The sequence below is a fragment of the Nannobrachium achirus genome (genome assembly GCF_963921795.1).
Source record: "Nannobrachium achirus genome assembly, chromosome: 17".
Classification (NCBI taxonomy): Eukaryota; Metazoa; Chordata; class Actinopteri; order Myctophiformes; family Myctophidae; genus Nannobrachium; species Nannobrachium achirus.
In genome coordinates, this window is record NC_137824.1 from 32,330,647 (window position 1) to 32,358,569 (window position 27,923).

Here is a 27,923-nt window from a genome sequence, read left to right on the forward strand (position 1 = left end):
AAGAAAGCCCCCAGGAGTGAACCAGACTCATTGAATGAGAACACAGAAAAGAACACCTATGAATATCTGGTATGACGACTTTTATTCACTTTATTTAGTTTTTCCTCATATACAGTACTAGTCCTGTATATTGCTACAAATGTGTTGTGTAAAGTGTCATTTAAAGGGTCAACCGTTTTATTGTCGGTTATTACAACATTCCAAGAACTTTCTCAAACTGGGTTTTATTTTTTCGACGTAGTGACCGGAAGTTATTTAGTTGTTGACGGTGGGTGACTTTAACTATGGTTCCAGTCTGGTTGTCGGCATGAAGGGAACTAGGAGCTGCCTAATTATGGACTTAACTACCTTGTTTACTTGGTAATCTATTATTTATTGTGGGGAAATATATATTTGAACGGTTCGTCAGTGTTTAGGATGTCCCCCATGTTTGTATTTATTCCTGCTTTATGATGGAAGCTTTGGGAGGCTAATGTTAGCCTGTTAGCTTAACCTGCAACGTAACCAGCAGAACTTGAAAACTAACCATAAAGGTGAGAGTTATTGATACTTTTCAATCAATGATAAAGTTTGTTTGTTGATTGTTAAAGTTGTGTAATGTTAATACCATACATGTTATCGTTAATGTCAGGCAGCTACTGCCTACTGTACTGTAACATTACTACGTGCGTAAATGAAGTGAAGTACTGTATGTACCATTATGAAAGCCACTATATATTTATTCTTTCAATATTCTTATTATGTTTAAATTGTAGATACATGAATTACACTGAAATCTGACATGGTTGTCATCTAACCTTCCATGTGGGTTAAAATAATGTGTTAATGGTTACTTAAAATGTCATAATTGTAGAACATTAAAGGAAAAAGTTTAAAACGTGATAAAAAACATAAGGTATGCTAGTCTTTTTTTTTTTTTTTTTTTCTTTTTAAAGGTGTTTCCATAAGTATAAACACATTAAGTTTGCTGTTGGGCTTTTGGTCACTTAGCCCATGTTTAGATAAAACTTGGATGAGGTAATTCCCTAGCTGTTACAAAATGATGAACAAAGACAAAAGACACGCTTAACCAATCATCATATGGGATGAATAGAACAAGGGATATAATTGCGTTTCTTTGAATGGCACACATTAAAGATGTTAGTGTGTAAATGTGTATATTAAATAATAATAATAACTAATAAATAGTAATTAGAGACATGAAAAAGTAAAATGCTGGTGCTTAAACGTGTATTATGCAATAGTGGACCAGTAAGTAATGATTGTAATCCTTGTGTTATGCATATATTCTGAGTAATCACGAGCATTACTGAAACTTTAGGAGACTGACACTAATCTATGATGCACTTGAACTTGACAGAATTTACGAATGCACAATTCTTTTCACATTGTTAAGAATAGGTGGTATGTTATTGAAATACAAACAACTGAATCAGTGTGGTATGACCGTGTTACTTGTGTGGCCCTCTTGTTGTGTCAGGCAGCCTGTTTGCAGAATAAATTGGCAGACAATTGTATTTGTATACCATTATCTCATCTCTATTTTCTGCTTATGTTGTGCTTGTTTAAACAAATGGGCATCTTAAGGCTTACAGAGAACAAGTGACTATTCTTTCTTATGTTATGTATGCCAGCTTTCTATTTGCACATTTGACTTGGCACTACTTCTAAAGATACAAGCTAGAAACATACAAGCTTTATACCACTGCTTAAGTGCGCTTTTTGACACTGCTGCTATAGGATAAGATGTTGTATTGTATATTTATAGCAGTTCTGTAGAACAAGTCCTACCAATATTTCACTGCTAGTACCTGTTTATTGTAAGTGTAAGTGACAAATAAAACCCTTCTTCATTCTTGTTCTGTTTTTAGACGAGTCATGATGACACAGAGAGTGAAGCTGTGCTCCGTGTCGCTGGATGTGGAGGGAATGACATGTGGCTCCTGTGTCCAATCCATAGAGCAACGTGTCAGAGGTTTGCCTGGAGTCATACATATAAAGGTGATTGGCAATAATCCTCCAACATTGAAATGACGCTGTTTAAGATTTACTCTTAAATACCTCACTTACAGATGAACATCAGCTGCCAGAGATTTAGAGATCAGAAAAAACAAAAACCAATTAATAATTAATTAATAATAAACAGAATAATAATAATTAATTAATAAAATAAAGTAGAGAGGAAGCATATAACTCATATATTTGCTTGCTTGGTTTAAAATGTTAAATATGGCTTTATTTGGGACGGGTAAATAGTAAATTATTTGCTTTCCCACGCATCACTAGCATCAATTGTTGCATTGTTTATAATACTAGCCCTTACCCGTTCAAAGATATGAGCTCCGAAATGATGTGCAGTGTGTGGGTTATGGGATGTGCACTGTGCACACAGTATATGAGGGATGGAAAGTAACTTTAACTGGTGCTTGCATGCTAATATGTAGGAGCATCAATGTAAGAAATACCCGTTCCATTTAACGGCTACAGAGATACTGTGTACCGATCTGCATGATTTTTGGACAACATCTGTAACAGGGCACCCCCCCCCCCCCCGTGTGTGTGTGTGTGTGTGTGTGTGTGTGTGGGTTTGTGTGTGATTGTGCATGGCCTGAACAACAGCGGCCCTCCCTTAACATGTGTGGTCACAAAAGGTACTGTAGGCTAAATAGATATAGATACACCATAAAAATGCTAATAGACAGCATACGATTTGTGAAAGTGACAAACGGGCTTCACAGTTATGTCAGGTGTGTTCATATGCTGATGGTGATGCGATTTCAGATCAATTGCTCCAGCCACCGAGGAGAAACGCTGTTTCATACAGACAGACAGACACTCACTCACTCACTCACTCAGACAGACATTCGCAAAATTATAGTATAGATAGTTGATGTGTGTGGGTGTGCTTGTGAGCGAGTAGTATGTGCATGTGAGTGACTGTAGAATGTAATATGATCTATGTATTGTTGTATGGTTGAGTGCTGTAGTTATTGTCTCTTCTTACTCTGCACTGCTGTTAGTTTTAACATATCCATAACGTATAAGAAACAGACGAGGCTGTATTTTAGCGACCATGGTGTTAACCGCACACCTAATAGATCTGTTTTTATTTTAAGTAGATACAATGTGGAACTACTCTTTGGAAAGATTTCAGCCCAGAGTCAATATAAAATGGCCTGCTGGCTTGGAAGCACTATTTAAACACTCTGGGCCAGCAAAACACAGATTCTACTTGTCCTTTCTGGCCAGTTTTTCAGGAAATGATGACTTGGGCTACTTGTGACAAGAGTCACAAGTAGTAGCTTACGTCACTATTTCCTGAAAAATATTGACCGTTAATAACATCTTGTGAGGTTTCAAATCAACCACTCCAAAATAGGAGGTAAAAATTCCAGTGTGGCCTCAATGTTGTCTTAAACGCTAAGAATATTTTAACCACATTAACAAACACTGTCCTCAGATCTATAGCTTGAATATCTGATATTTCTTCCTATTTGTTGTATGGTGAAGTATATACAGCTTACGTGGTTAAGATCTCAGAAGGTTGTTATTTTCAATCTATTTGGTTCTGGAAAGGTCCTTCCTTTTCTGAGGACAGTCAGGTTTAATTTGTCTCAGACTCATTCCCTCTGGGGAAGGCTGGTCTAATTGATGATACACAGTCATCCATGTAACCAAGAGAGATCCCAGATTGAAATAAATGCGACCTGGCCTTTCCGTCATGGTGTGTTTCACCCCCAGGCAGGGGTCAAATGAGAAGATAACCTAATAGTATGATCCTGGCAGAGCTCTGCCCTTTGCGGATTTCTGTTCCAGCAGATCGATAGACAGCCTGCATGCACAAGCAAACATTGTTAGGTTTCCTTAAAAGAATCATTGCCTCCATTCATGTGCATTGTTATTGTATGTGATGCGACTTGGAAGGAGGGAATTGATTTCTGTAGTTTGGATAGTTTTCCCTTTCTCTACCAAGCCCCCGAAGCGCCCCTCAGACTTCCCCCACAGCACACACTGTGGTTTGTAACCGGTGGCTCAATCAAGTGACCCTCGTGAGTCCGTCACATGATTCCTGCTTTACTGGAAAGAGAGAGTGTTGAATATGGAAGTGGAAGTAGGATGTGACCTTTGCAAGGCAGATGAACTCAGTCACCCTTTATTGTACAGCCTCCTCAGGTCAACAGGACAGCTGTATGTTGTTGCATATCACACTCAGTGGTGCTTTGGGATTTTCTTTTCCGGGCGGACGGTCATTTATTGACGTCACGTGCACGCGCGTGCACGCGCCTCTAGAGGCTATTTAGATAGAAAGGATGTCAGCAGATCTAATGGTGGGAAACAATAGTTTTCTAGTCTTAATTACATTTGCATTGTTACTTAAGATGTTATGTTCTACTTTCTTTTAATTCATTTAGAAAATACAGCGCTGCAGTAGGCTAGAGAAACAAAGTTTGCCTTGAACGATTACGAATCTCAAACACTAAATACCCAACCACAGTAATGGAGCCATGTATGAGGACACACACACATCGACACATGCACATGCAGTCACAGTTGGAAACCTAGGTGTTAAAGTAGGCTATATATCCATAATTATGAATATAGAGGGGGCTTGAGGACGCTCACATATTCACCACTAGAAACCTGTTATGCAGTAGCCACTGATTAAAGTACAGCTTGAAGTTTTCGCTGGGTGGGGGGTTGTCGCGGCTTTCGTGGGGGTACTATGCACGCGTTTACACGCTCGTGCACCGTTCGGTGCCGTCCGTGCGGGAATCTTTTTGACCGGCGCTACTGATCACACTGGTAGCTGAAATAACCTGCCTCTCATGTTTCCTTTGTCTGATAACCTGGGGTACCCAGTTTTCGCTGATTTAAACCAGGTGTCTGATCTAGCATAAACAGAGCAGGCGACTTCCCTTGATCAATTAGTCAAATGTCTAGTCATGATGAATCTAGTGGTGTTTATTACGGTGATGTTGCAGTGTCAGTAGTCTAGCTGATAGAATTGTATATGTTATTTGATAGTATATAGCTGTGTGTCCTTTTCTTAGACTTTGCTCATGTCATTGCTTTTTGATTGAATGGCATCCACACTGACAACAATCTCACATGTATGGTTTTAGCAAATTGATCTTCTTACATGGTACTTGAACATTTATTGATTTATTTATTTTTTAAATCTCTGACGGGTCTTATCGCAGGTATCCTTAGAGTTGAAGAATGCAACCGTCATATTTGACCTCAGCCTGCAGAGCCCAGAGTCCCTGTCGGAGGCCATCGACGACATGGGCTTTGAATGCAGCCTATCAGAGTCCACCTCAGCCACGCCGATCACCACAGACACCCGGTTGCTTCCCACGTCAGGCCTGGCCGCCGAAGGCCAACAGGAAGCCCTGACCAGGCTGTCCCAGGTCCAGGGAGTGCTCGACGTCCGGGAGAGCCAGGACCCGATGGGGCTCAGTGTCACGTTTGTCCCCTCGTTGACGTCTGAACTGCAGCTGGGAGAGGTGGTGGCCGGCGTGGGGGCGTCTCCGGACGTCCCCATGGATGGCGTCGCCGCTCAGAAAGCCCAAACGCCAGCCTCGTCTCCCGGCACAGCAGGAGCAGGAGGAGGGGCAGCGCTGTTGAAGCTGCGTGTCGAGGGAATGACCTGCCACTCCTGCACCACTACCATTGAGGGGAGAATCGGGAAGCTGAAAGGAGTTCAGAAGATCAAAGGTGTGGTCATCTGTTTGCATAGAGGCCAACATGTGTTTCTCAGATGTACAAGCTCAAACCTGCGTCGTGTTGTGAGCTGGATCTGCTATGTTCAGTGTGCAACACAACGCATATAACCATGTATAAATCAGGCATAACCCTAGCCCTTTTGCCTGGTAAAGTCAGGCCTAACAGTAATAATAGAATGCATGTCAGAAGCATCTTTAATAAACCCTCTCTAATCTAATCTGATAATCTGTATCCTGTACTTAAAAGAATAATACCAAAACATCATAATTCTTTCCTAAACAACTGGTTTAGGAAAGCGAGAACTGGTGTGCAGAGCCCCTTTCACACTGTTTTAATCCATTTAAGCAGCACAGTGGTAAATTAACAAGCCTTTTCCCTGAGGTGCTAATGCATTTGGAGGCATGCACATGTCTTCCTATAGTACTTGTATCTTGATTCTGCATGTCACCGTTTCCGCAGATTTGCCTCAGGGAGGTTGTTTGCAAGGATTTGATTGTGACTCATGAAATCCTTTAATCTCAGCCCTATTATGAGGAGTGGCATGTTATTTATAGGGCTATTTGACTGTAGGACTATTGAGTGTAGCACCACTATCATTGCACAGGTACTGGCTGTCCTAGATTTTTGTTTGCTTTATAGACCGGTTACATCTTCTTTTTGTCACTTCCTGTACCTTGAACGTCAAATCATTTTATTTCCAAGGATAAAAGGATTCATACAAAGAACCTTCTTTGGCATCTCCATTTTAGATTAATTGAAAACACCCGTCCTTAAATATTGTCCTTCTAATGTGTGAGGGGCCGTGTTTTTTCAATTACTTTTTAAAATGTTTTATAAAGAAACTAGATAAAATAAATGAAAAAGTAATGGAAAAAACACGTCGCTTTAAGATTAGGATTAGGACGGATTAGTAACCAGAAAGAAGGTGTGTTTTCTATTAGTTGAACATGGTTGAATGGCGTTGAAAGTTACAATGGGTTTACGGTATATAGGTAGTGGGTGTGTCTGATAAAATGAAGATCACATTTTATTTTTTTATATTGAATTAAGAAACTTAAAAAGTGTCTTGGGTGCATTCAAAAGCTAGAGTATTACATATTAAAGTAACACGATAAATATGAGAGCAAGAGGGAGAGAAAGTTCAGTTAACTTGAATATGATGCAGCTAAAAATGTGATGTTTTGTCAGATCTGTAGATCATTGACAACATACAGTATGCTGCAGACAAGTAAGTTAAATAGAGAAAAGATAACGAGGGCCAGGGTTATGTACAGCAGCGTATGATAATGACATGTACTGTCAGCAATGACGTGCCATCATACAACAGTGAAAATTGCCAATTCACAAGCTCACAGCATGTCTCTATGTGACGTGTTTGAGCTTGTATCTTAGCTTTTTATGAGCGACACCGTCGTATCACAAGGTATAAATCAGGTTCTAACGTGTACTGAAATAATCAGCTAAATCAGCCTATATTGTTTAACTGATAAACTGAAGCAGAAGCACAAATGTATGTACATGCATGCTGTGTTTATGCCAATATAACCCCAATGGAGGGCTATCAGTACAGTAGCCAACGCCTAACATTCTATCTCCTGACAGTGACAGGCAAGCAGAAAGTGCATTATAAAAAATACTATTAGAAATTCCTTTTTTGAAAATACAGTATCTAGTTTGCATCACGATGCGGCGCGTTGTGAGCTTTTAGATCTAGCTATTTTAATAATGAAAAATAAAAGGTACTTTAAATTGATGTTATCGTCACAATATTGAGCCACAGTATTTGGTCAAAAATATTCTGATATTAATTTTGTCCGTATTGCCCAGCTCTACTGTAAACGTCTTATTGTTGTAGGTGCTCATCATGTATAATTCATATTTCTTGTGTACATAGTTGCTTTAGAGTCTCAGGAAGCTACCGTTGTCTACCTGCCTTACCTCACCACCACCCAGACCATCGTCGACCAGATCGCCGTTGCCGGCTTCAAGGCCACCGTCAAGTCCAAGCCCAGCCCCTTGCAGCTGTCCCCCGCCGAGCTGGAACGCTTGGTCAGCTCTCAGCGGTCGCCGGCCGTCTCTCCCACAAGCGAGACGTCGGAAGAGACAGAGACGGAGATGTTCACAGACTCGGCTGTGGCTACACTCAGGGTGACGGGCATGCACTGCCGCTCCTGTGTGGTCAACATCCAGGTATGTCTTTTTATGATTGACTTGTGATTGTCATACAATGTGTCAAGCAAAAATAGCTCACAAGGCGTGTCGATGCCATGCGGTGTGACTTAGTAGATGACATATTTCTGCTATCTAAAAACAATTTGAAAGCAGGAGCACTGGCCTGGTGCATTCCACATACTGTAGGCTTTAATGCCTGACGGCACGTTACGGGTTTGAATCCTGTTCCCGATGACCTTTGCTGCGTGTCACTCCCTGTCTCTCTCCCTGATTCCTGTCCATCTCCACTATCTACTATCAATTAAGGCAGAAAACGTCCCAAAGATAAAAAATTTAAAGAAATCGAAAGCATATAATCTATTCAATCAATTATTTTAATGAACTGTTGCACCCCTACATCCAGGACAACGTGTCAACGCTGCCAGGCGTCTCCTCTGTGGTGGTCTCCCTGGAGAAGGAGAAGGCGTCCATCTGCTACGAGCCCCAGACCATCACCGTGCCCCAGCTTCAGCAGGCCATCGAGGCTCTCCCACCGGGGAACTTCAAGACACTGCCCTGGGAGTCCCAGGCTCCCAGTGTCGCTGACGAGTCCACGTCACCCTCCTCCCCACTTCTGTCTCAGGCCCAACTCACAGCCCCCCAGCCCTGTTTCAGCCAGCCCCTGGTGGCTACAGCTCATGTCCACATCGAGGGAATGACCTGCGGCTCGTGCGTCCAGTCCATCGAGGGCATGATCTCCCAGAGGAGCGGGGTGAGGTCGGCCCAGGTGTCTCTGGCCGATCACAAAGGGACATTTGAGTACGACCCTCTGCTCACCACGCCGGAGGAGTTGAGAGAAGCCATAGAGGACATGGGCTTTGATGCCTTCCTGCCTGGTGAGGAAATCGAAAGCATTTCATTTAGAAGCACACAAATAAATTGGAATAAACACAAATACACATAAACTGAACTTTATTTTATTTTGAGTCAAAGTCAAAAATCCAATAGCTGATCTACACAACACTTTGTTTTGCTTGTACATCTATTTTTGAACATTTGTGAAAACCTTTGAAAATGTTCTCCTACCTTTGCTGTGAAAAAGTCAGATAGTGGCCAATATATTGGCCAGACCGGTATCCGATATCGGTTGGGCTTTAATAGCTACTTGCTAACAGCTGGGTCATTGTACAGACAGCTTGTTTAGCCTACATCCCAGTTGGCTAAAGAAAGGAATTAAAGAACACGTTTCATCTCAGCAACGCAGTCTGACTGGAGTAACCGGTATCACCAATGCGGTGTGAGCTTGTAGATCGTCTATTTTCACAGTAAGTTTTCCCCACAACAGAAAACAAAAAATACACTAGCATAGAGCCCTATGAAGCCCTATAAACCATATGAGGTTTAAGTGGTAAACCAGTCTACCGTAGGGTGAGTCACATTGTAATTGGAGAACTCTAATACATACATGATTCTATTGTCCTGTAGCCAAGATGGAACACACATAGATTTAATCATACAACCCAGCTCTGAAGGTGGTCAGTGACGCATTCAAACACATCATAATAATAATAATAATAATTTGTGTATAAATCTTGTGCCCGGTTGTTTTTTTTATTGGAGAATTCTGTGTTTACACATTCCCAGTCAATTACTGTGATTGGTTTAGATGCGCAGAGTGAGTGTATATAGTACATATCTATATACACCATATACTTAGGTGTGCTCTGGGATCTTTTGGCTATGAATGGTGTGCACTGGCAGTTGGGAAACACTGTTCTAAAGGGTATGAATGGGAAGAGATTGAAGTCTTGAGATCTGTATTTTGTGTGATACAGTTACAGTAAAGCCAGATCTGATTTCATGTTGTTTATCCAGGAAGCATTTTAATGTCAGGTGTGACTGTAACTCATATGAATAATCTAGGACACAGTCCGTATACAGCAAGTGTACAGTATGTTGATGCCAGCAAGGTGTAAATGAAACCTCCAGCACATTTAGTTTTTTCTCATAGTGGGGGGATGACCTCCAAAAATAATTAAAAAAATTGGAGGCTACTGCATTAAATCAAAATACATTTAAGTAAGTAATGCAAAGTTCATCCAGCATTTTAAACACTTCCAACTTGGCATCCCTATTTTGGGCATGTCATTAAAGGTGAACATTTTCAAAGATTGTCATGTTATGAACTTGTATATCAGCTCTTTCCGGCACATAAAGAACTTTAATTCTGGGCTTAAGTGGTTATTTATGAAAGCAAGGAACACTAAAACAGTTGTCGATAATATCCGAACCACTAGATTTCTTCTTGCCTGTGTGTTGTATTGTTGACCGGTCTTTTTTTGTGTTCTTTGCTTTGAAGGTGCTGGCTGAATTTGCACTATTTAACAATAGCTTTAATAAATGTTTTTGCTTTTAGCATTTGACACGGTTCCATTCTTGTTTTCTCACAATGCAAGTGTTAAATGTTGAGTGGATTCTAACTCCCAGGATGTTTTTGCTGTGTACAGAGACCAACTCCCTGCTGCCTACACCAAAAAGTAGCTCGGTCGCATTTAGCCCAGCGGCACCTGTGAAGGAACTGGAGCTGGACAGCGACCCGGAGAAAAGTCCCGAAAGCAGCCTTTCCAAATGCTTCATTCAGATAGGAGGCATGACCTGTGCCTCCTGTGTCGCCAACATCGAACGCAACCTCAAAAACGAAGCCGGTGGGTGAACCATTTTTTACATTGTATTAAACCCATTGGGAAAGTACTTAGTGCAGTACCCATTATCAGTGTCAACATTAGGACTCGATATTATAAATGGCTCACTGGCCCGGAGGGCATTTCTTTTTAACTGTTTGGTCCAGCAGAACACACCTGGCACTTGCCTGTTTGGGTATCTAATTTTAACAACATTCCCTGCAGTACTGGTGTTTTGTAATGATTTCGGTAATGATTTACTGCACCACTACAACATTGCATTGGTTTACGTCCAGTCCAGCCTGCACACAGCCACAGATGTGGTATTTATTTCATCCTTTCCAATTGTAAAATATTTTTAAAACCACTGGTCACTGGCCGAAAGCCAGGCAAAAAAAGTCACCGGAAGATTCAAGGGAGAGTGACGGGCGTACGAGTGGAAGAGAGGAAGTTTCAACCACAATGTTGACCGTTGGAGTTGGCTTGAATATGATGCAGCTAAAAATGATGTGTTTTGTCATATCTGTAGATCATTGACTACATATGCAGACAAGTAAGTCAAATAGATAAACGATCACGTGTACTCGCTAGGGTAATGGCACGGCCGTCTACGATAAAGACTTGTCATGTCAGCAATAACTTTTCGTCATACAACGGTGAAAATTGTCGATGTATAAGTTCACATTCACAACATGTCACAGTGACATGTTGGGAGAGATTTGCTGTGTTTATGGCACCATAATCCCAATAGACAGTAGAGTAGCCAACGCCTAAGATCATATTTCTCCTGACAGTGACAGGAAAGCAAAAAGTGCATCATAAAAAATACCTCTGGATATTTCACTCTCGTTCCAATCAGAATGTGGTTTTAGAATGATCATGATTTATTTTAATATACAGTAGCTAGTTATAATAGAGTACATTATTTACACATATATGGAAGAGCCCCAGATATCTTTCTAAATTGTATTACAGAGGTTTAGTGGTTTGGCCTGTAATCTTAAAAGTCGGTGGCAAATTTCCCTAAGACACAAATATTTATATATCCAATATCAAAATTGCAATGTGAATGTCACAATTAGGAGGATATCAACGTTTGTGTGGGCATCTCTTTTCTGGGTATATCATCATAGGCAAACAGTCGCTGAAAATAGCAGAGCTACAAAACATCGCAACACAACATGTTGTGAGCTTGTAGATTGGATATTTTTGGTGTAGAGATTTAGAGGGGGTGGGAAAGGAGGTAGTCTTGAAATTGGAGAACCCAGTCAACAAAGTATACAGTATGGGGTTTAAGTGGTTAATGCATGACAGCATGCAAAGACAAAACATTTTGGCTTCATATAACCTTAAAATGGTATGTTGTGCAGGTGTGTACTCTGTACTTGTGGCACTGATGGCCAGTAAAGCGGAGGTGCGCTACAACCCGGATGTCATCGACCCCCTGAAGGTCGCGGAATGTGTTAGAGAGCTGGGCTTCACCGCATCCGTCATGGAGAACTATGAGGGCTCTGATGGAAGTCTGGAACTAGTGGTGAGTAGGGTTGGGCAAGGTAACCGTAATGCCACCATACCGCGGTTATGTAACGCATACCACGGTCTCAGGTTCCTTACCGCAGTAAAATAAACGTTTATTTTAATGTATTTTTTTATCCCCCCAAAAATAACTAGGCTATACAGAGCATACTAGTGGAGGGGGGGCTATTTTTAATTGAGAGCGAGTGAGTTTTAAACGGCTTGGAGCAAGGACCGCCTGCCACTCCAAGCTGCTCCGCTTGGGGCATGTTTGAGCATGCCCGGTCGGTGGTCGACAGACAGTGTTGAGAAGCAGAAGTGCTCAGTGCACAATCAAGAGATCATTCAAATTTCTCCATAATCAAACAACAATTTGTGATCTATCAAAAGACGCAACCAACATATTTGATTGTAATTTTTAGATGGGTCTCTAACGCCACCAACAGTCTGCTTTGTTGGGAGCTTTTACATTTGTCATTTACTTGGCTGCCTCCATTCTTCTTCTTCTTCATTCAGGTCCGGGGAATGACCTGCGCATCTTGTGTTCACAAAATTGAATCCAACCTCATGAAACAGAAGGGAATTATCTATGCCTCCGTTGCCCTGGCAACCAACAAAGCGCACATTAAGTACGATCCTGAGGTAACAGGCCCAAGAGACGTCATCAAACTGATTGAGGTATTAATTTATCCTTACTTCATTTCTGGATCATATTTACTGTATACTAGGGCTGGCCAATATATCCATATTATATAGATATTGTCTGGGATTTTGCATATTGTGATATGTATTTAAACAAAAAAAAGGAGTGTAATGAGAGATGAGATGACGGTGTAACTGTTGACAGAATCTGGGCTTTGAAGCATCTCTGGTGAAGAGGGACCGCACTGGGAGTCACCTGGACCACAGCACAGAGATAAATCAGTAAGAACTATTCCATATAGTTGGCAACAAAATCTCACGTCCAGTTTTAAACCAAATACGGGACAAAATCTGGTCCCAGTTAAAATATCATTATTTTTTGGGTCGCAGCCTGAAAAGGTTGAGAACCACTGTCCTAAAGCACCATGGTCTCTCTCTTGTCCCCAGATGGAGGAAGTCGTTCCTGGTGAGTTTGGTGTTCTGCGTGCCGGTGATGGGGATGATGATGTACATGATGTTTGTGGACCACCAGTTAAGCACGTCCCACCACCACAACGCCACGGCGGAGGACCGCGTCCTCTACCACTCCACCATGTTCCTGGAGAGACAGCTGCTCCCAGGCCTGTCCATCATGAACCTGCTCTCCTTCCTGTTCTGTGTGCCTGTGCAGGTACGTCACATCATGGCTGGGACCAGGCCTGGAATTTGGTCATTTTAGGGGCAAGGCTACTTGGCTTTTGGTGTTGTCCATTTTTTGTGGGAACAAAGGCCAAATGCCAGGGCAGGAAGGCCATCAAATAAAACAAGATTTTAGTCCATTGAAAGAATTAATTGAATTTAAGGGTCATGGATGATTTTTAATTTAATATGTAAACTATCTATCTATCTGCGCCAATCAAAGATTCTGGATTGATTTAAAAAGAGACTCCACAAAAGACACTGGTGTATACATCTTGACAATAAAGAGGCAGAGGAGAAAGTGGTACAGTCGGCTGGAGCATTAAGGCCACTGTAGCCTCAGGTCATGCCATTTGTTTGAAGGGCATATAATCAACTAAATTGATCACTCTGATTAACTACTTCAAGCCATAGTCTTACAACATTGTCAAGCTAAATTAGTGTGTTGTAATAGGTTGCGATATTCTTTAGTTTTTACTTTGAAATAGAGGCTGAAACACAGCCAAAGGGGAACTAGGCTGGGTGTTGGACTAAAAACAGTATAAATAGAAGAAACAATAGTGTGGACTTTTTTTCTTATATTAATTATTCTCTCCTCAGGTGATTGGAGGCCGTTACTTTTACATTCAAGCCTATAAGGCGGTCAAACATCGGTCAGCCAACATGGACGTGCTCATTGTTCTGGCCACGACCATCGCCTTCACATACTCTGTGGCTATCCTCCTGGTGGCCATGGTGGAGAAGGCAAAGATCAACCCCATCACCTTCTTTGACACGCCGCCCATGCTGTTCGTCTTCATCGCCCTGGGACGCTGGCTGGAGCAGATAGCGAAGGTATGCTTACTGCACAAAACTGTTATCACCAGTAAGACTCCCTAATCGGGAGATAAGCGACCGTCAGGTCACTTGTATACACGCAGCCTCATGGTGGCGCTAGAACAGGGGCCTGATGTGAGAAATCAGGAATGGAGGTGATGGTTTTCCAGCCAAGGAGTGTGTGTGCAAAGTTTGGCATGGATAGGGGCAACGGTGCCGGAGATAGGAGTAGGGCCAAAAGTGTGACTGACTGACTAACAGACAGATGGTGGAGGTTTTCATAGTAACTTGCGACCTATCCAGCAAAAATCCAAATTCAATGTGTCTATATAATATGCCTGCAAATATCGATTATGTGTGTGAGTTTTGTGTGTGTGTTTGGGTGTTCCAGCTGGCTAATATGTTGTAAAAGTCATATGCTTGTTATTGATAAAACTGAGATTATTTTATGTCTAAATATTGCTAATGATAGAATTGTAATTTGAGCATTCAATATATTTCCGAAGTGTGGGATCTCATCCCATTGAATCTGTAACTCTTCTTATGAACATTAAAAACTGTATTTAATACAGAAGTACAAATACAGAAGAGTTGTGATTCATAAACCAGAATACCGTATTGGCTGTGGTTCATAAACGGTGTAACAGAAGACCTTATTGGCTGTGATTCATCAGTGTTACAAAGACCTTATTGGCTGTGATTCATCAGTGTTACAAAGACCTTATTGGCTGTGATTCATAAACAGTCTCTCTCTCTCTCTCTCTCTCATTCAGAGCAAGACGTCAGAAGCGCTGTCCAAGCTGATGTCACTGCAGGCCACTGAAGCCACCGTGGTCACTCTCAACAGTGACCGCTCTGTTCTCAGGTACAGTGAGTGCACCGTGTTCTCTGAAAGTACCTCTCACATTTCATGTTCTCTGAAAGTACCTCTCACATTTCATGCTGAAATGATGATCACAATAACTTGTTTGCAATGAATAAATCTCGGGAAAATCCCAGTTGTCCGACGTCCCAGTTGGGCGAACAGACTGTAATTATTGTCCACGACATTGCAAGCGGCGTGAAGGCCAGCGGACCTTGGTCCTGCTCTTCGCGCCCGAGTGCCGCAGGCGCGAGTGCCCGCAAAGAAGCGAGTTACGAAGCCGTGGTGAATGCAATCGTTATATTTATGCCCAGGCCGTAAGGCCTGGGCAAGCGTACGATAAACGCATGAATGGGATGAAGATCGCTTGCTTTACAGTCTGTTTGCCCAACTGGGACGTCGGACAACTGGGACTAGCCCTAAATCTCAGGTAAAGTACATTGAAGGACAAGTAGAGCATAAACAAACCACCCCCATGTTAGAAATCCTTTAGTTTACTTTTCATTGTATTGTGAAAGCTTTGGTGCAGTGTGGGAATGGGAGATATTTTGCACCGTGTCTGAGTTCCTTTTGTGATAAATGTATGCTCTGTGACAATGCGTGTGTTCCAGTGAGGAGCAGGTGGATGTAGAACTGGTTCAGAGGGGTGACGTGGTGAAAGTGGTTCCTGGCGGAAAGTTCCCAGTCGACGGACGGGTCATCGAGGGTCATTCCATGGCTGACGAGTCTCTCATCACAGGTTGGATCAGACCCGCCTTCATTTGCACTGTATCTAGAGAGGATCCCATGTGTCATGTTTAGGCTAAACAAACATCTTTCTTCATTCATGCATGCTTAGCCTGTAAGATAACTGATGTCAATAACCACTTGTTAGCCAATACCAGTTAAAGCTAACTACTGTACTGAAGCTATACAGTCAAGTCACTCGTCATTTGACAGATAAAACACACTCTTACCATGAGTTGATACAACCGTCTTGTTTTTAATGTTCTTGTTTTTCAACTGTATTGGTGTTTCTACTGAGGTTACTGTTAACTTGACCTCTTACAGACTAACTGATTAAATGGCCTTTAACCAACACTTTGATTTAAACTTGCAATGAGGGGGGACTTATTTATGTCCTTTGTCCGTTCATTGGCTTGCTAATATCCGGCTATGACGTACTTATTCTCTTTACACCAAGTATGAATCAGCGTCAGAGCCACCTCCAGCATCGGTGCCAGAGCCAGTGTCCCTTTGTTCCAGAGTACCGTGGAACAAAGGGACATAGTCCACACAGAAGACCGGGGTAGATGCACTGTCTGTAAACGACCCTCTCCCCTTTTTACCCAGAGAACTTGAATGCTGTTCTCCACTGTCCTCTGGTGTGTTGTAACGTGTGACCTGTGCTGCTAGGTGAGGCCATGCCGGTGACAAAGAAGCCGGGCAGTATTGTGATCGCTGGCTCCATCAACCAGAACGGCGCTCTGTTGATCAGCGCTACCCACGTCGGCATGGATACCACGCTGTCACAGATCGTGAAACTGGTGGAGGAGGCTCAGACTTCAAAGGCAAGTCATCCTGAATTTTTTTTTCCTGGGGTGGTCTTGTAGCTAACTAATACTGATACTTGTGCTTAATGTCTTTACACACCGGGGGCGTGATGAATAAATTATATCCATGCTGTCGAGCAGAAACCTCCATATCTCCATATTTCAACTTTTCTGCTGGGTAAATTAATGCCCTACTTCGTCATACTATAGTGTCACACAAAAGTAGCAACATAGACCATCTACAAGCTCACAAAGATATATATATATCACTTTTTGCATCATAGAATGAAGTATAACGTTGGCTTTATGAATTCTGTTTAGGCTCCTATCCAGCAGTAAGCAGATAAGATCATTATTATGTATTCTACTGTTTAGGCTCCAATCCAGCAGTATGCAGATAAGATCATTGTTATTTATTCTACTGTTTAGGCTCCTATCCAGCAGTATGCAGATAAGATCAGCGGTTACTTCGTCCCCTTCATCGTGGTGGTCTCTGTTCTCACCCTGCTGGCTTGGATCCTCATCGGCTTCGTGGACTTTCCTCTGGTTGAGAAGTACTTCCCTGTGAGTCTGAGCCTCATTCCAGCTCTTCAAAGACAGAGAGCATTGTCTGTGCCTTATGTACACAAGACATGACAAAGAACACCTTTATCCACCTTGAAATCTAGGAGCATTCTGATCAAATAAACCACTTGCAATCACTTATTATGAAGTATAAACGTTGTGTGCCTCACTCCCAATCTCCTCTTCCTTTGCACTCTCCTGTGTTGTTGTTAAGATATGTATATTCCTTCCTGATGTTGAGAGCGACTGTCTGTGTCCTGCAGGGTTATGACAAGAGCATATCCGAGACGGAGGCAGTGATTCGTTTCGCCTTCCAGGCCTCCATCACCGTGTTATGCATCGCCTGTCCCTGTTCACTTGGCTTGGCGACCCCCACAGCTGTCATGGTTGGGACCGGCGTCGGAGCCCAGAACGGTATTCTGATCAAGGGAGGAGAGCCACTGGAGATGGCCCATAAGGTGAACCAGAACCGCAAGGAGCTGTCATAATGTACCATATGTTCTTATGGAATTCATAGATACACAAGTTCATGTCCAAAAACATCACTTAACAATCTCCCAGCCTTTGTTGCTTAAACTAGGTGGAAACAATTAGAGAGTTAAAAATAACTGCCTTGCATTGCTACCTTAGATGTGTTTGTGGCTGTTCTTGCAGGGATCTCTGATTGTCTGTAGACTATATCATTCACTATCTGTCAAGTTGGTTTTAGGGAGTCTTTTTTTTTATCCTAGCGATCCCTATCCCTATTCTCTGGCAGACATTTGATGAGAATAGCTCACACTTTGCAATGCATTGTGAGCTTATTTCTTGTAGAGGAAAATAACAGTGGACCAAGGATAGAGCCCTGGAGGACCTATCAACTAAGTAGGGTTTAAATGGTTAAGCTTTTTGTAAGACCATCATTCTAGTCTTCATATTTTTTCCTTATTAAATTGTTGTTTTATTATCTCCATGCAGATCCGGTGTGTAGTGTTTGATAAGACTGGGACCATTACATACGGTGCTCCAAAGGTCATTCAGATGAAGATTGTTGTGGAGGGGAACAAGATGCCGCGCTCACGCCTCCTGGCTGTAGTGGGGACGGCTGAAAATAACAGTGAACACCCCCTGGGGTCGGCCATCACCAAATACTGCAAACAGGTCAGTCACCTCAATACTGACAGTACTGATGTCCCACATTCTGTCTGTATCTCCCATGTTTCTTTATGATAATAAAATGTCGAACATTTCGAGACAGGCGTACAATGGACAAAAACAAGTATTGTGTATAAATCTGATTTCAGATCTTGACCAGAACTGGAATAATACCCAGGTGTTGGCAAGATGCCTGATGCAAGCACCTTAACATTACTCTTTTAAGTTCGTAATATTGGCAGGTATTGGTGAATTTCTTAAAATTAATAATCAGTGAATTGATCAACTGAAAACAAATACAAATAATAAAATGCTTTAAAAAAAAAATAATCATATAATCTATTTAGTGACATTTCTATTATGTTCTATTTACAGTACAACTGCTGGGTAAAAAAGGTTTAGTTCAGTTTAGGTGCAGATAACTTGTGATGAGCATTTAATCAATTGAATTATTTTTGCTTTATTTTTCTGGTCTTAAATCTAAAATGTAGACCATAAAATGTATTTGAAGATCATTATAAGATTGCTACATTTCTTGTTTGTCCTTCGCTTGTGGAAATGACAGAGACTTCACAATGTCTTGTGGGTGTGTAGATGGCTGATGGGGCCGTTACTTACACACACAGCATGACTGATGGTTGGGGGCTGGCTAGGTGAGCGGAAGATAGTGGTTCTGCTCTTGCAGAGCCGTCCGCTCTGTTCGGCTTGGTGGGCGGCTGCGCTTCTCGAACTCTGCTACAGCGTGCTTGACCGCGATGCAGCTCTCTGGATAGGACCACAATGGAAACAACAAGTCCCCAGGACTGATTTGTGTTATCCTTTTAGCCTAAATGTCTGACTGCACCTCCTGCTGTTTACACTTCTGATTAATAAAGTACTCAATTAATCAATCGAGACCGCAGCTTTTGAGAGTGGTCTTAATGGTTTCCTTATTCTGTAGCATTTCCGCTGGCTGCCGCATGAGCGCTTTCCATGGTACTGTTCGTCATGCAGCAGTCTTTTTGGCATCATTATAAGATTATGTATTTTAGACTTAAGTAATCACTTACATTTATTGATGAAATAATCAACAATAAGTTGTTAGTTGCAGCTCTAGTTCAGTGTATGAGCCATGTCCTCTGTATGACCCATGTATCTTTGCTGAATGTGTTGTGTTTCTGTGTGTTGGCAGGAGTTGGGCACAGAGTCTCTGGGGTCGTGCACAGACTTCCAGTCGGTGCCGGGCTGTGGGATCAAATGTCTGGTCAGCAACACAGAGTCCCTGCTGAGACAGGAGGACAGCGACAGCGAGGACAACAACCAGAGGAACGGCATCCTCATCCACATCGCTGACTCCAGAACCTCCACGGGCTCCCATCCGCTCATCATGGACCCACAGCCACTCTGTAGGTTGGGGGATGTAGTCCTGGGGATGTTGTTGTAGTCACATTAACACAGTACAAAGATGCAAATCTTTGTTCAAATTGGACGTCGATTATCTATCGATCATCTGACGATCGTGTGCGTGTACTGTGTGCTTGGATTACTATACTTTATAGTATAGTTAGTGTATCATTTGAGAAATAGACATTGTGAGAAGAATTTTCCTTATCCTCACAAGTTAAATTGTTGTTTTATGGTTAAAAAAAGGATTTGCGGTGTGGGTTTACAATTAAGAAAATATTCGTTTGGGGGTTAAAATGATGCATTTCTTGTTTGTCCTTTGCTTACGGAAATGACAGCGACTTCCCAAAATAGTTGATCAATAAAAAAATAGCGTTTGGGTTGGTAGGTTTAGTTGTTGGGTAGTAGGCCTATAACTGTGTCTTAAAATATGCCCTAAAATATGTATGTCCTGCAAGTATAGTAATACAGAGGTGTTTGTGGTGTTTCTATAGCCATGGTCCAGACGGCCTCCTATGTGGTTCTGATTGGGAACAGAGAGTGGATGAGGAGGAATGGTCTTCAGATCACTGCTGACGTGGATGAGGCCATGATGGAGCATGAGCGAAGAGGACGCACTGCAGTCCTGGTGGCTGTAGACAGTGAGTCAACCTTTATTGTCACATACTCGGTGGTGTATGGCTGGTGAATTAACCCAAAATAATATCAATATTTAGAATCAATAACTGCAATTATAACAGAATGATCGAGTGGAATGTTTTTTAAGAGAAGCGATACCATTAGAAGAAAAAAAAAAACCTACTGAGAAAGAAACCTTCCATTGTTGCCGTTTGTGCAGGTCTGTTGTGTGCGATGATCGCCATCGCAGACACGGTGAAGCCGGAGGCGGAGCTGGCCGTGCGCACTCTGACCAACATGGGTCTGGAGGTGATTCTGATGACGGGTGACAACAGCAAGACGGCCCGCGCCATCGCTGCTCAGGTAACACAAACAAAACAGCACAAGCTGTACGAGACTTAGGCTCTGCTCACGCTGGCAGCCCAAATCAGAGTTTTCCTTATCAGATTTGAACCACATTCCTAGGTGGTTTGGAATGTGATTCCAATTTTTTATTTCTAAAGATGTGTCACAAAATGTCATGTTGAATAGCAAAATATCACAGCGAAACAAACTTTTCCTTATCAGATTTGAACCACATTCCTAGGTGGTTTGGAATGTGTTTCCAATCTGATTTCTAAAGATGTGTCACAGTCTGGACCATCGGACACTGAAGACACATGTGGCATTATGAGCTCATTTCCACTGTTGAAAATTAAGCATCACTCAACGCTTACGACAGTATGTCGTTTTTACCACTTCTAAAGTGTTTGGGAAACAAATTGCATCTGCCTGCAGTCTGAAGAAAGCCCTACCCAGCTAGTTCCAAACTCTGAGAGACAAGACTATTAAAAACAGGAATGTTGTATTGACTTATAATGAGTGTAAAGATGTGTTTTGCATGTCAAATGACGATGTAGCTGTTTTAGCTAATTGTAACTGTTATTGGTTAAAAAGTGTTTATTGACAGCACTTAAATTACAGGCTAGCGTGACTGTTGAAGCAGGCGTGAATGAAAAGGTTGTTTAGCCCAAAGAATATGTTAATATCAACTGGCTTTGCCAGTTGATTTTGACACATGACACATGAGATCTTCTAGATGTCTAGATGCTTCCAGAAGTTTAAATGTGCGGCCTGTTTCATAAGCTGATGAATGAAAATATACCGTACATGTAAGAAGGTGAAGACGGAAAAAAGGAGCGAACCAAGTATAGAGGCCTGGGGACCCCAGTCAAATATAGTAGTACTCCCCCCAGGAATCCGCGATCACGGGAATTATCGTGCATTTCTCAGCCATCCGTGGATTCTCTGCTCTTTTTTCTATCACTTAAAATCCCCCCCCCCCCCATATCTCTCTCCTGATTGGATAACATTGGACACAGGTGGGCATCAGGAAGGTGTTTGCAGAGGTGTTGCCGTCCCACAAGGTGGCCAAGGTGGAGCAGCTGCAGCTGGCGGGGAAGAGGGTGGCCATGGTGGGGGACGGCGTCAACGACTCGCCCGCCCTGGCCATGGCTGACGTGGGCATCGCCATTGGAACGGGCACGGACGTGGCCATAGAGGCTGCTGACGTGGTTCTGATCAGGGTGAGAGTCTGACCGGTCACAAACTGCTGTCCAGTCTATTGTTGAATATATTGATTTATCAGACCAGTAATTGTATGGAGTAAGGACACTTTGTCATCTCACCAAGTCACCGTTACATTCATTTAATTGTAGTAGCTGTAGAAGTGATTTTTGTTTTAATTTATTTTGACAATTGACTAAATCTATTACTATTATTAACCAGTTTTACATTTTTATTAATTTTATATTTCATCACGCTAAAATAGCTGTCAAGCTAAATTAGAAATGTTTCACTGCAAAAGAAATGATGATGTCAGGTTGAAATTTGGTAAACTGTTGCAGACCTTTTAACCCTATTCCAAATGCATTTCTTCACCCAATTATCAAGAGCACTTTCTGTCAAATGGAGGTGGTCAATCCTCCTCCAATAGGGCTTCTATTCTGTCTGTTATATCTATTCTGTCCGACTTTATTCTTCCAAGTAAACTTTTTATTTTTTGCTGCGGAATTCCTCCCACAGTTCTGGTGGAACTTGGGCCATATGTCAGATCGACCGGCTTCATCAGGACACGCATGCGTGCTATTTTGCTAAGAGATACGTTATATTATGTCCATTTATGGGCATTCCAAGATATGGGCTTAATATTGATGACATCATGGATCTCCATATATGGGCATGAAAGGGAAATGGACTGACACAGAGAGCTCCATATATGGCCATTAAAATATCAGTGAATTCATTTTCCCCGTTGACTTGAAAGGGTCCCATGGCAACCACACATGCAATTTACAATTGCATCTTTCCAGTTGGACTAGAGTTGGTACCTTTATGTAAAGGATATATTTTTATTTGATCTGTGTGTTCATCTAAATGTTGCTTCCCTTTCCCCACCGTGTGTCAGAATGACTTGCTGGACGTGGTCGCCAGTATCGATCTGTCCAAGAAAACAGTCAAGAGGATCAGAATCAACTTTGTCTTTGCTCTCATATACAACCTGGTTGGCATTCCCATCGCTGCAGGTAGGTGGCAGCAGGACACACATTGTCATGTTTGTTTGGAGATGTAGCCAGATGATTGATTGTGTTCATGGGTGGAAAGTAGCTAAGTACATTTGCTCAAGTACTTTGCTTAAGTAAATATTTTACGTACTTTTACTTTACTTGTGTGTGTCTATTTTTCAATGCATAATAGTTCTACTCCATTGCATCGCAGGGGCAAATATTGTACTTTGTCCTCCACTACAATTATATGAAAACTTTAGTAACAAGTTACTTTGCATATTTCAATTATTGTAAAACTAACAAATTAATCATTAATTTATATTTTGTTTATTCAAAAATAGTGTGAGCTTTTACATTTTGAAAATGTTTGAAAAAACTAGAACATTCTTGAGATAATGAGTACTTTTGGTGCTGTAAGTATGTTTTCTTGATGCCAATACTTTAGTACTTTCACTTAAAGTAAAGTAAACATTTGAATAAATACAGGACTTGTACACACTGCGGTATTTCTCTGGGAGTGCATCTTGCTGCACTGACTGTGTGTTGTCATTGTGTGTGTTTCAGGTGTGTTCATGCCCATTGGTCTGGTGCTACAGCCCTGGATGGGCTCTGCTGCCATGGCTCTGTCCTCAGTCTCAGTAGTTATGTCTTCTCTCCTACTCAAATGGTAAGACTGGATAGAAATCAGTGGTTCAACCCATACATAGTCTATACTTCCAGAGAATATATAATATTAAAGATAAAATGAGGAACAGTTTAAAAATGTTAACCCTATCTTATAATTAAGCTATTCAAAACTACCAGATCTAGAAACTCAAAACGTGTTGCAATGTGACACGTCGTGAGCTTATAGATTTGCTAATAATAAGGCTAGCACAAAATCTTTTCACATGGGGGGTCCGCAGCTAAATACGTATATATATTTACAGGTCCTTGACATGATAATGTTTGAGAACCACTGATTTACGTGAAACCGAACTATGCTGGATTCAAGTATACAGCCTAGTCTTCAATATAGAGATGAATATCACTTCCATTACATTCTATACATCAGTGGTTCCCAAACTTTTCAGGTCAAGACCCCCAAAGACTTTGCCTGGGACCCAAACTAGTGAAAATGGCAGATCTACAAGCACACGATGCGTCACTTTGCACAGCGTCGCGAGCTTGTAGATTGGCTATTGTCATTACTTCTTTATTTATTTATTACATTTATGGAATTTGTTCGATTTTTTTGTTTTAAAATGTAAAAAATTATATAAAAATAAAAAAACGGATTGATGGATGGACTCGAGTCGTGACCAATAAAAATTGGTCCGTGACCCACAAATGGGTCCCGACCCACTGTTCTGGAACCAGTGTTCTATATGATCATCTCTATGCTTCCTCCGTACAGTTACACGAAGCCCAGTGCAGAGAAGCTGGAGTCCCAGCTGTGCGGCGGTCCCAGGAGGCAGGGCAGCCTGTCGGACGTCAGCGTGCACATCGGCATCGGCGAGCTCCGCCGCCCCTCCCCCAAGCTCAGCCTGCTGGACCGCATCATCAACTACAGCCAGGCCTCCATCAACTCCATGCGCTCCGACAAGCACTCCCTCAACAGCATGGCGCTCAGTGAGGCCGACAAGCACTCTCTGCTGGTGGGCGGAGCCCTGTGCGACGAGGAGTTCGTCTGAGCCGGTGTTTCTCACACTTACAAGTTTCAAGGTCTCCCCTCAACTCTGACAGTGTACAAATGGAACCGAATGGACCCGTCCATTCGGTTCCATTTTTACACTGTCAGGGTTACAGACTTGTATGGGTCAATTTAGACCTCCCCCTCCTAAAGGAACCCACAGAGTCCCTGGAATCCACTTTGAGAACCACTGGTCTGAGCGAGCCCCGAGGGCCAGGTCAGGCCGGTCGGAGCCGGTTCTGGGCCTTTTGTACTGTAATGTAACGCTAAGCTAACCTGATCTAAGGGGGGGTGGGGGAGTCGAGAGGTTTTAATGGTCTGTCTGTATCTAGTGCAGGAAAGCCCTCCGGGGCAGAAGCTTTTCTCTGTAGCGGCGATCCTCTAACGACATGCACTTCAGACATGCTGGAAGTCACGTGCACACACCACAGCGCGTTTCTGGTCACCGCTGTGACCTCAGGGGAGGGGACGATGTAGCAGAGTGTGGCGCGGGTCCAGTGGTTCCCAACCTGGCGTCCGGGGGCCCCCCTTGGCCCCAAATGATCATGGGGGTGGGGGGGGCATGAGGCCTTGTTTGGAGGTAGTCCACAATAGTTGCACAAAATCATAACTTGTTTTGATATCAGTGCAACTAATCATACAGAAAAACATTTTTCTAAATGTTTCAAAACTTTTCAACTATAGCGGAAATGGCGCACCTCACGACACATCTCATGTGACACATTGTGAGCTTGTAAATCAGCTATTTCTGCTATTCTGCTAAAATAGTTTGGGAACCACTGACGCAGGGGTCCACATGTAGTGGGACGTCCTCTCAGAGACAATCTGTAACATCAATCCAAAGACATGGTGCCTCATGTTGGAGTTGACACTTCACAGTCAACTTATAAGACAATGGACAGTTGTTTTAATGCTGTTGTATAGTACAATTCTAATACAAAGACTATTTATATTATCTTTTATTTATCATTGTTTTCATTATATTGTACATAGGAAAATGAAGTAATGTTTTTTGACAACAGAGGTTTGTTGTCAGGTTCCCAAAATGTATAACACGTTGAGAAAGTAGTACAGACACAAAATGTAATCCTCAAAGGCAAAACGTTTTGTTTTACAGTCACTTTGTCGTTCGACGAAGTGTATTAGCCTGTAGTAGAGTTTAGTTGTTCGTGTAAATGTTACCCAAGTGCCAATCTATATGCCACTCTGGCAAAGTCCAAGCACATTCCAAAGATAGCACTTTGTTGAGGCGGAGGGCCAGGTTACCTTGAACTGAGAGAACAGACTGAACTGTGATAAGTCACTCAGTCAGACAGTCACTGAATCGGACACAATTGTTCTGAGGAGGTTCAACGGGAGGGCAGGCTGGAAAAAAGCAAGCCATTCCATAGTTTTCTCCCTCAGTAGTTTAACCACTTTGACCCTGGTGCCTTTATTTTGGGCACATTTCCAATGCAACACAACTGGGTATATTGACGCTGTCGGGTGGCAACCAAATAAAACATTCTCTACAATGAGGACATTGACAAATATTGGGAAGACAAGAAAATAATGGTTGTAACAGTGAAAACACATGGTGTTACTGTTAATACATAGAAGTAATAGTTATCAGTGACTTCAAATTCAAATGTGACGTAGGTAACTTATTGTGGGTAAGAACAAATGATTCCCCAATAGCGGAGAGAAAACCTATATGCTATAGTCTGAAGTACAATTGTTATCCAAAGAAGATTTAACGTATTGCTCACCATAATATTGACTCATTCATGGTTAAGTCTATCTGTGGGTTTTATAAATATTGACCCATTGAAAAGTAAAAGTATTTCCTGAAAAGTAACGGTTTACATGTTCGCGCTCGACAGCAATTATATGTGGATACTGCTGCTCTCTGGCCCTTACGGTCCACCAGTGGAAACAAGACGTGACTGTGTTTGACCTTTTCACTCAACAAAAATACGTCCTTCTTGTTGCCACATATGGTTGTGTAACTAAGTATAAAATTAGCATTCACCGCTTAAGCCCTATTTACTTTGTCATACGACAAATCATGGGGGAAAGAATGTTTTGGATTTTTGTTTTGCAACATTTTGAAAATGTTCGCGCATTCATAATGACGAGGCCAGAATAAGGAAGCCAGGGTGAATGTGGTTAATTTCAGGGTCCAATGACACTACAGGCTCCACCCGCTGTCCTATGATCCCGTCCCTGATAATCTGTATTCTAGATCAGTGGTTCTCAACCTGTGGGTCGATTAACTTAATGTGAAACATTGTTTTCTCACTCAACAGTAAACAAACCAAAATAAAATGTAAGTGTATAGAGGGTATATGCACATTTCTAAAGTGACAATTTAAGGACTTTTTAATACCTCTAGAGGCAGAAATTGTGAAAATAGCAGATTGTAATTCCTCAACTCTTAATGCTTGTCAGGGTGGGGGGTCCCCGGTTCAAATATGATTATTTTGGGGGTCGTGGCCAGAAAAGGTTGAGAACCACTGATCTAGATGGATGGTATGAAGTCACCTGGATGACTCTGGCTGTGTTCTATCTTTTTGAACACAATCTAATATCACTCACTCACACACACACACACACACACACACGATGGTCCAGTTCCTACGTGTTACTTGGTATGGATAAAACTGTAGTTACATGCTAAGTGAATGTGTTTTGATTGTAATGAACTTTTGCTGGTTACAAAGTGAAACTAGTGCTACATCATGTCTACGATGGAAAATACCAAAATGTAAATGCATTGGTTTCATATTCTGTCCAAACAATAAGCGATGCAGTGTTTTATCTTTCTGAGCTTTTATTCGATGAAACAGGTCATTCATTCCTATACGTGTCCATAAGGTTTATACTGGATGTATCACCACCAGGGTGAGTACAGGTGAAATGCAGTTACCACAAACGACTTACATAAACTTGAGTTTAAATTAAAAGATTGCCTATAGAGCACAGATGTAATCATAATTATTAGTGCTGTCAGGTACTTTGTACTATGACATCAGTACAGGCCTGTGACCACCATTCACCTGATTGCCCATCAGTTCTATTTTACTGTTATTTTGAAATCTTATTTTTTGCTTTATTTTTCACACTGCACTAGTTGGACGGATCTGGAGATGCAGTACATAAAGGACAGGCGTACACACTCTTTATGGATGGATGTTGAGATCCTGCCATGTCTTGGCTTTGTGGAAATAAACAAGTATAACTTGTCTATGTGTATCTTTTCTGTAACGTATCATAAACACAACCGAAGTTATCCATTTGCTGCTGTGTATTTTTATCAGGTCTTTGTGAAACCAGAAGATTACCTGGTAATCATAATGTCTTCACTTTGCTTTCTACGTCCACTCGTGTCAAATAAATTATTTCCATCAAAACAAACCTGTT

General features: G+C 41.9%; 1 protein-coding gene across 2 annotated transcripts; it reads left to right on the top strand.

Annotated features, from left to right (window-relative positions):
• On the top strand, positions 1-27,907 carry LOC308302155 (copper-transporting ATPase 1-like). 2 transcript variants are annotated; one of them, XM_080746379.1, is made up of 24 exons: positions 1-69; positions 1,872-2,001; positions 5,202-5,718; positions 7,622-7,917; positions 8,303-8,774; positions 10,386-10,583; positions 11,930-12,093; positions 12,591-12,752; positions 12,922-12,998; positions 13,164-13,386; positions 13,995-14,228; positions 14,984-15,075; positions 15,684-15,811; positions 16,468-16,622; positions 17,034-17,168; positions 17,432-17,626; positions 18,126-18,308; positions 19,474-19,687; positions 20,180-20,326; positions 20,524-20,666; positions 21,665-21,868; positions 22,750-22,867; positions 23,414-23,516; positions 24,246-27,907. In XM_080746379.1, exons 2-24 carry the CDS (start codon positions 1,879-1,881, stop codon positions 24,520-24,522), a joined length of 4,560 nt encoding a protein of 1,519 aa, XP_080602505.1. In that variant the 5' UTR covers positions 1-69; positions 1,872-1,878; the 3' UTR covers positions 24,523-27,907. The 2 variants fall into 2 exon arrangements, with proteins under 2 accessions (XP_080602505.1, XP_080602504.1); XM_080746378.1 differs by lacking the exon at positions 1-69 and adding an exon at positions 313-533.
• Positions 27,908-27,923: the final 16 nt, after the last annotated feature.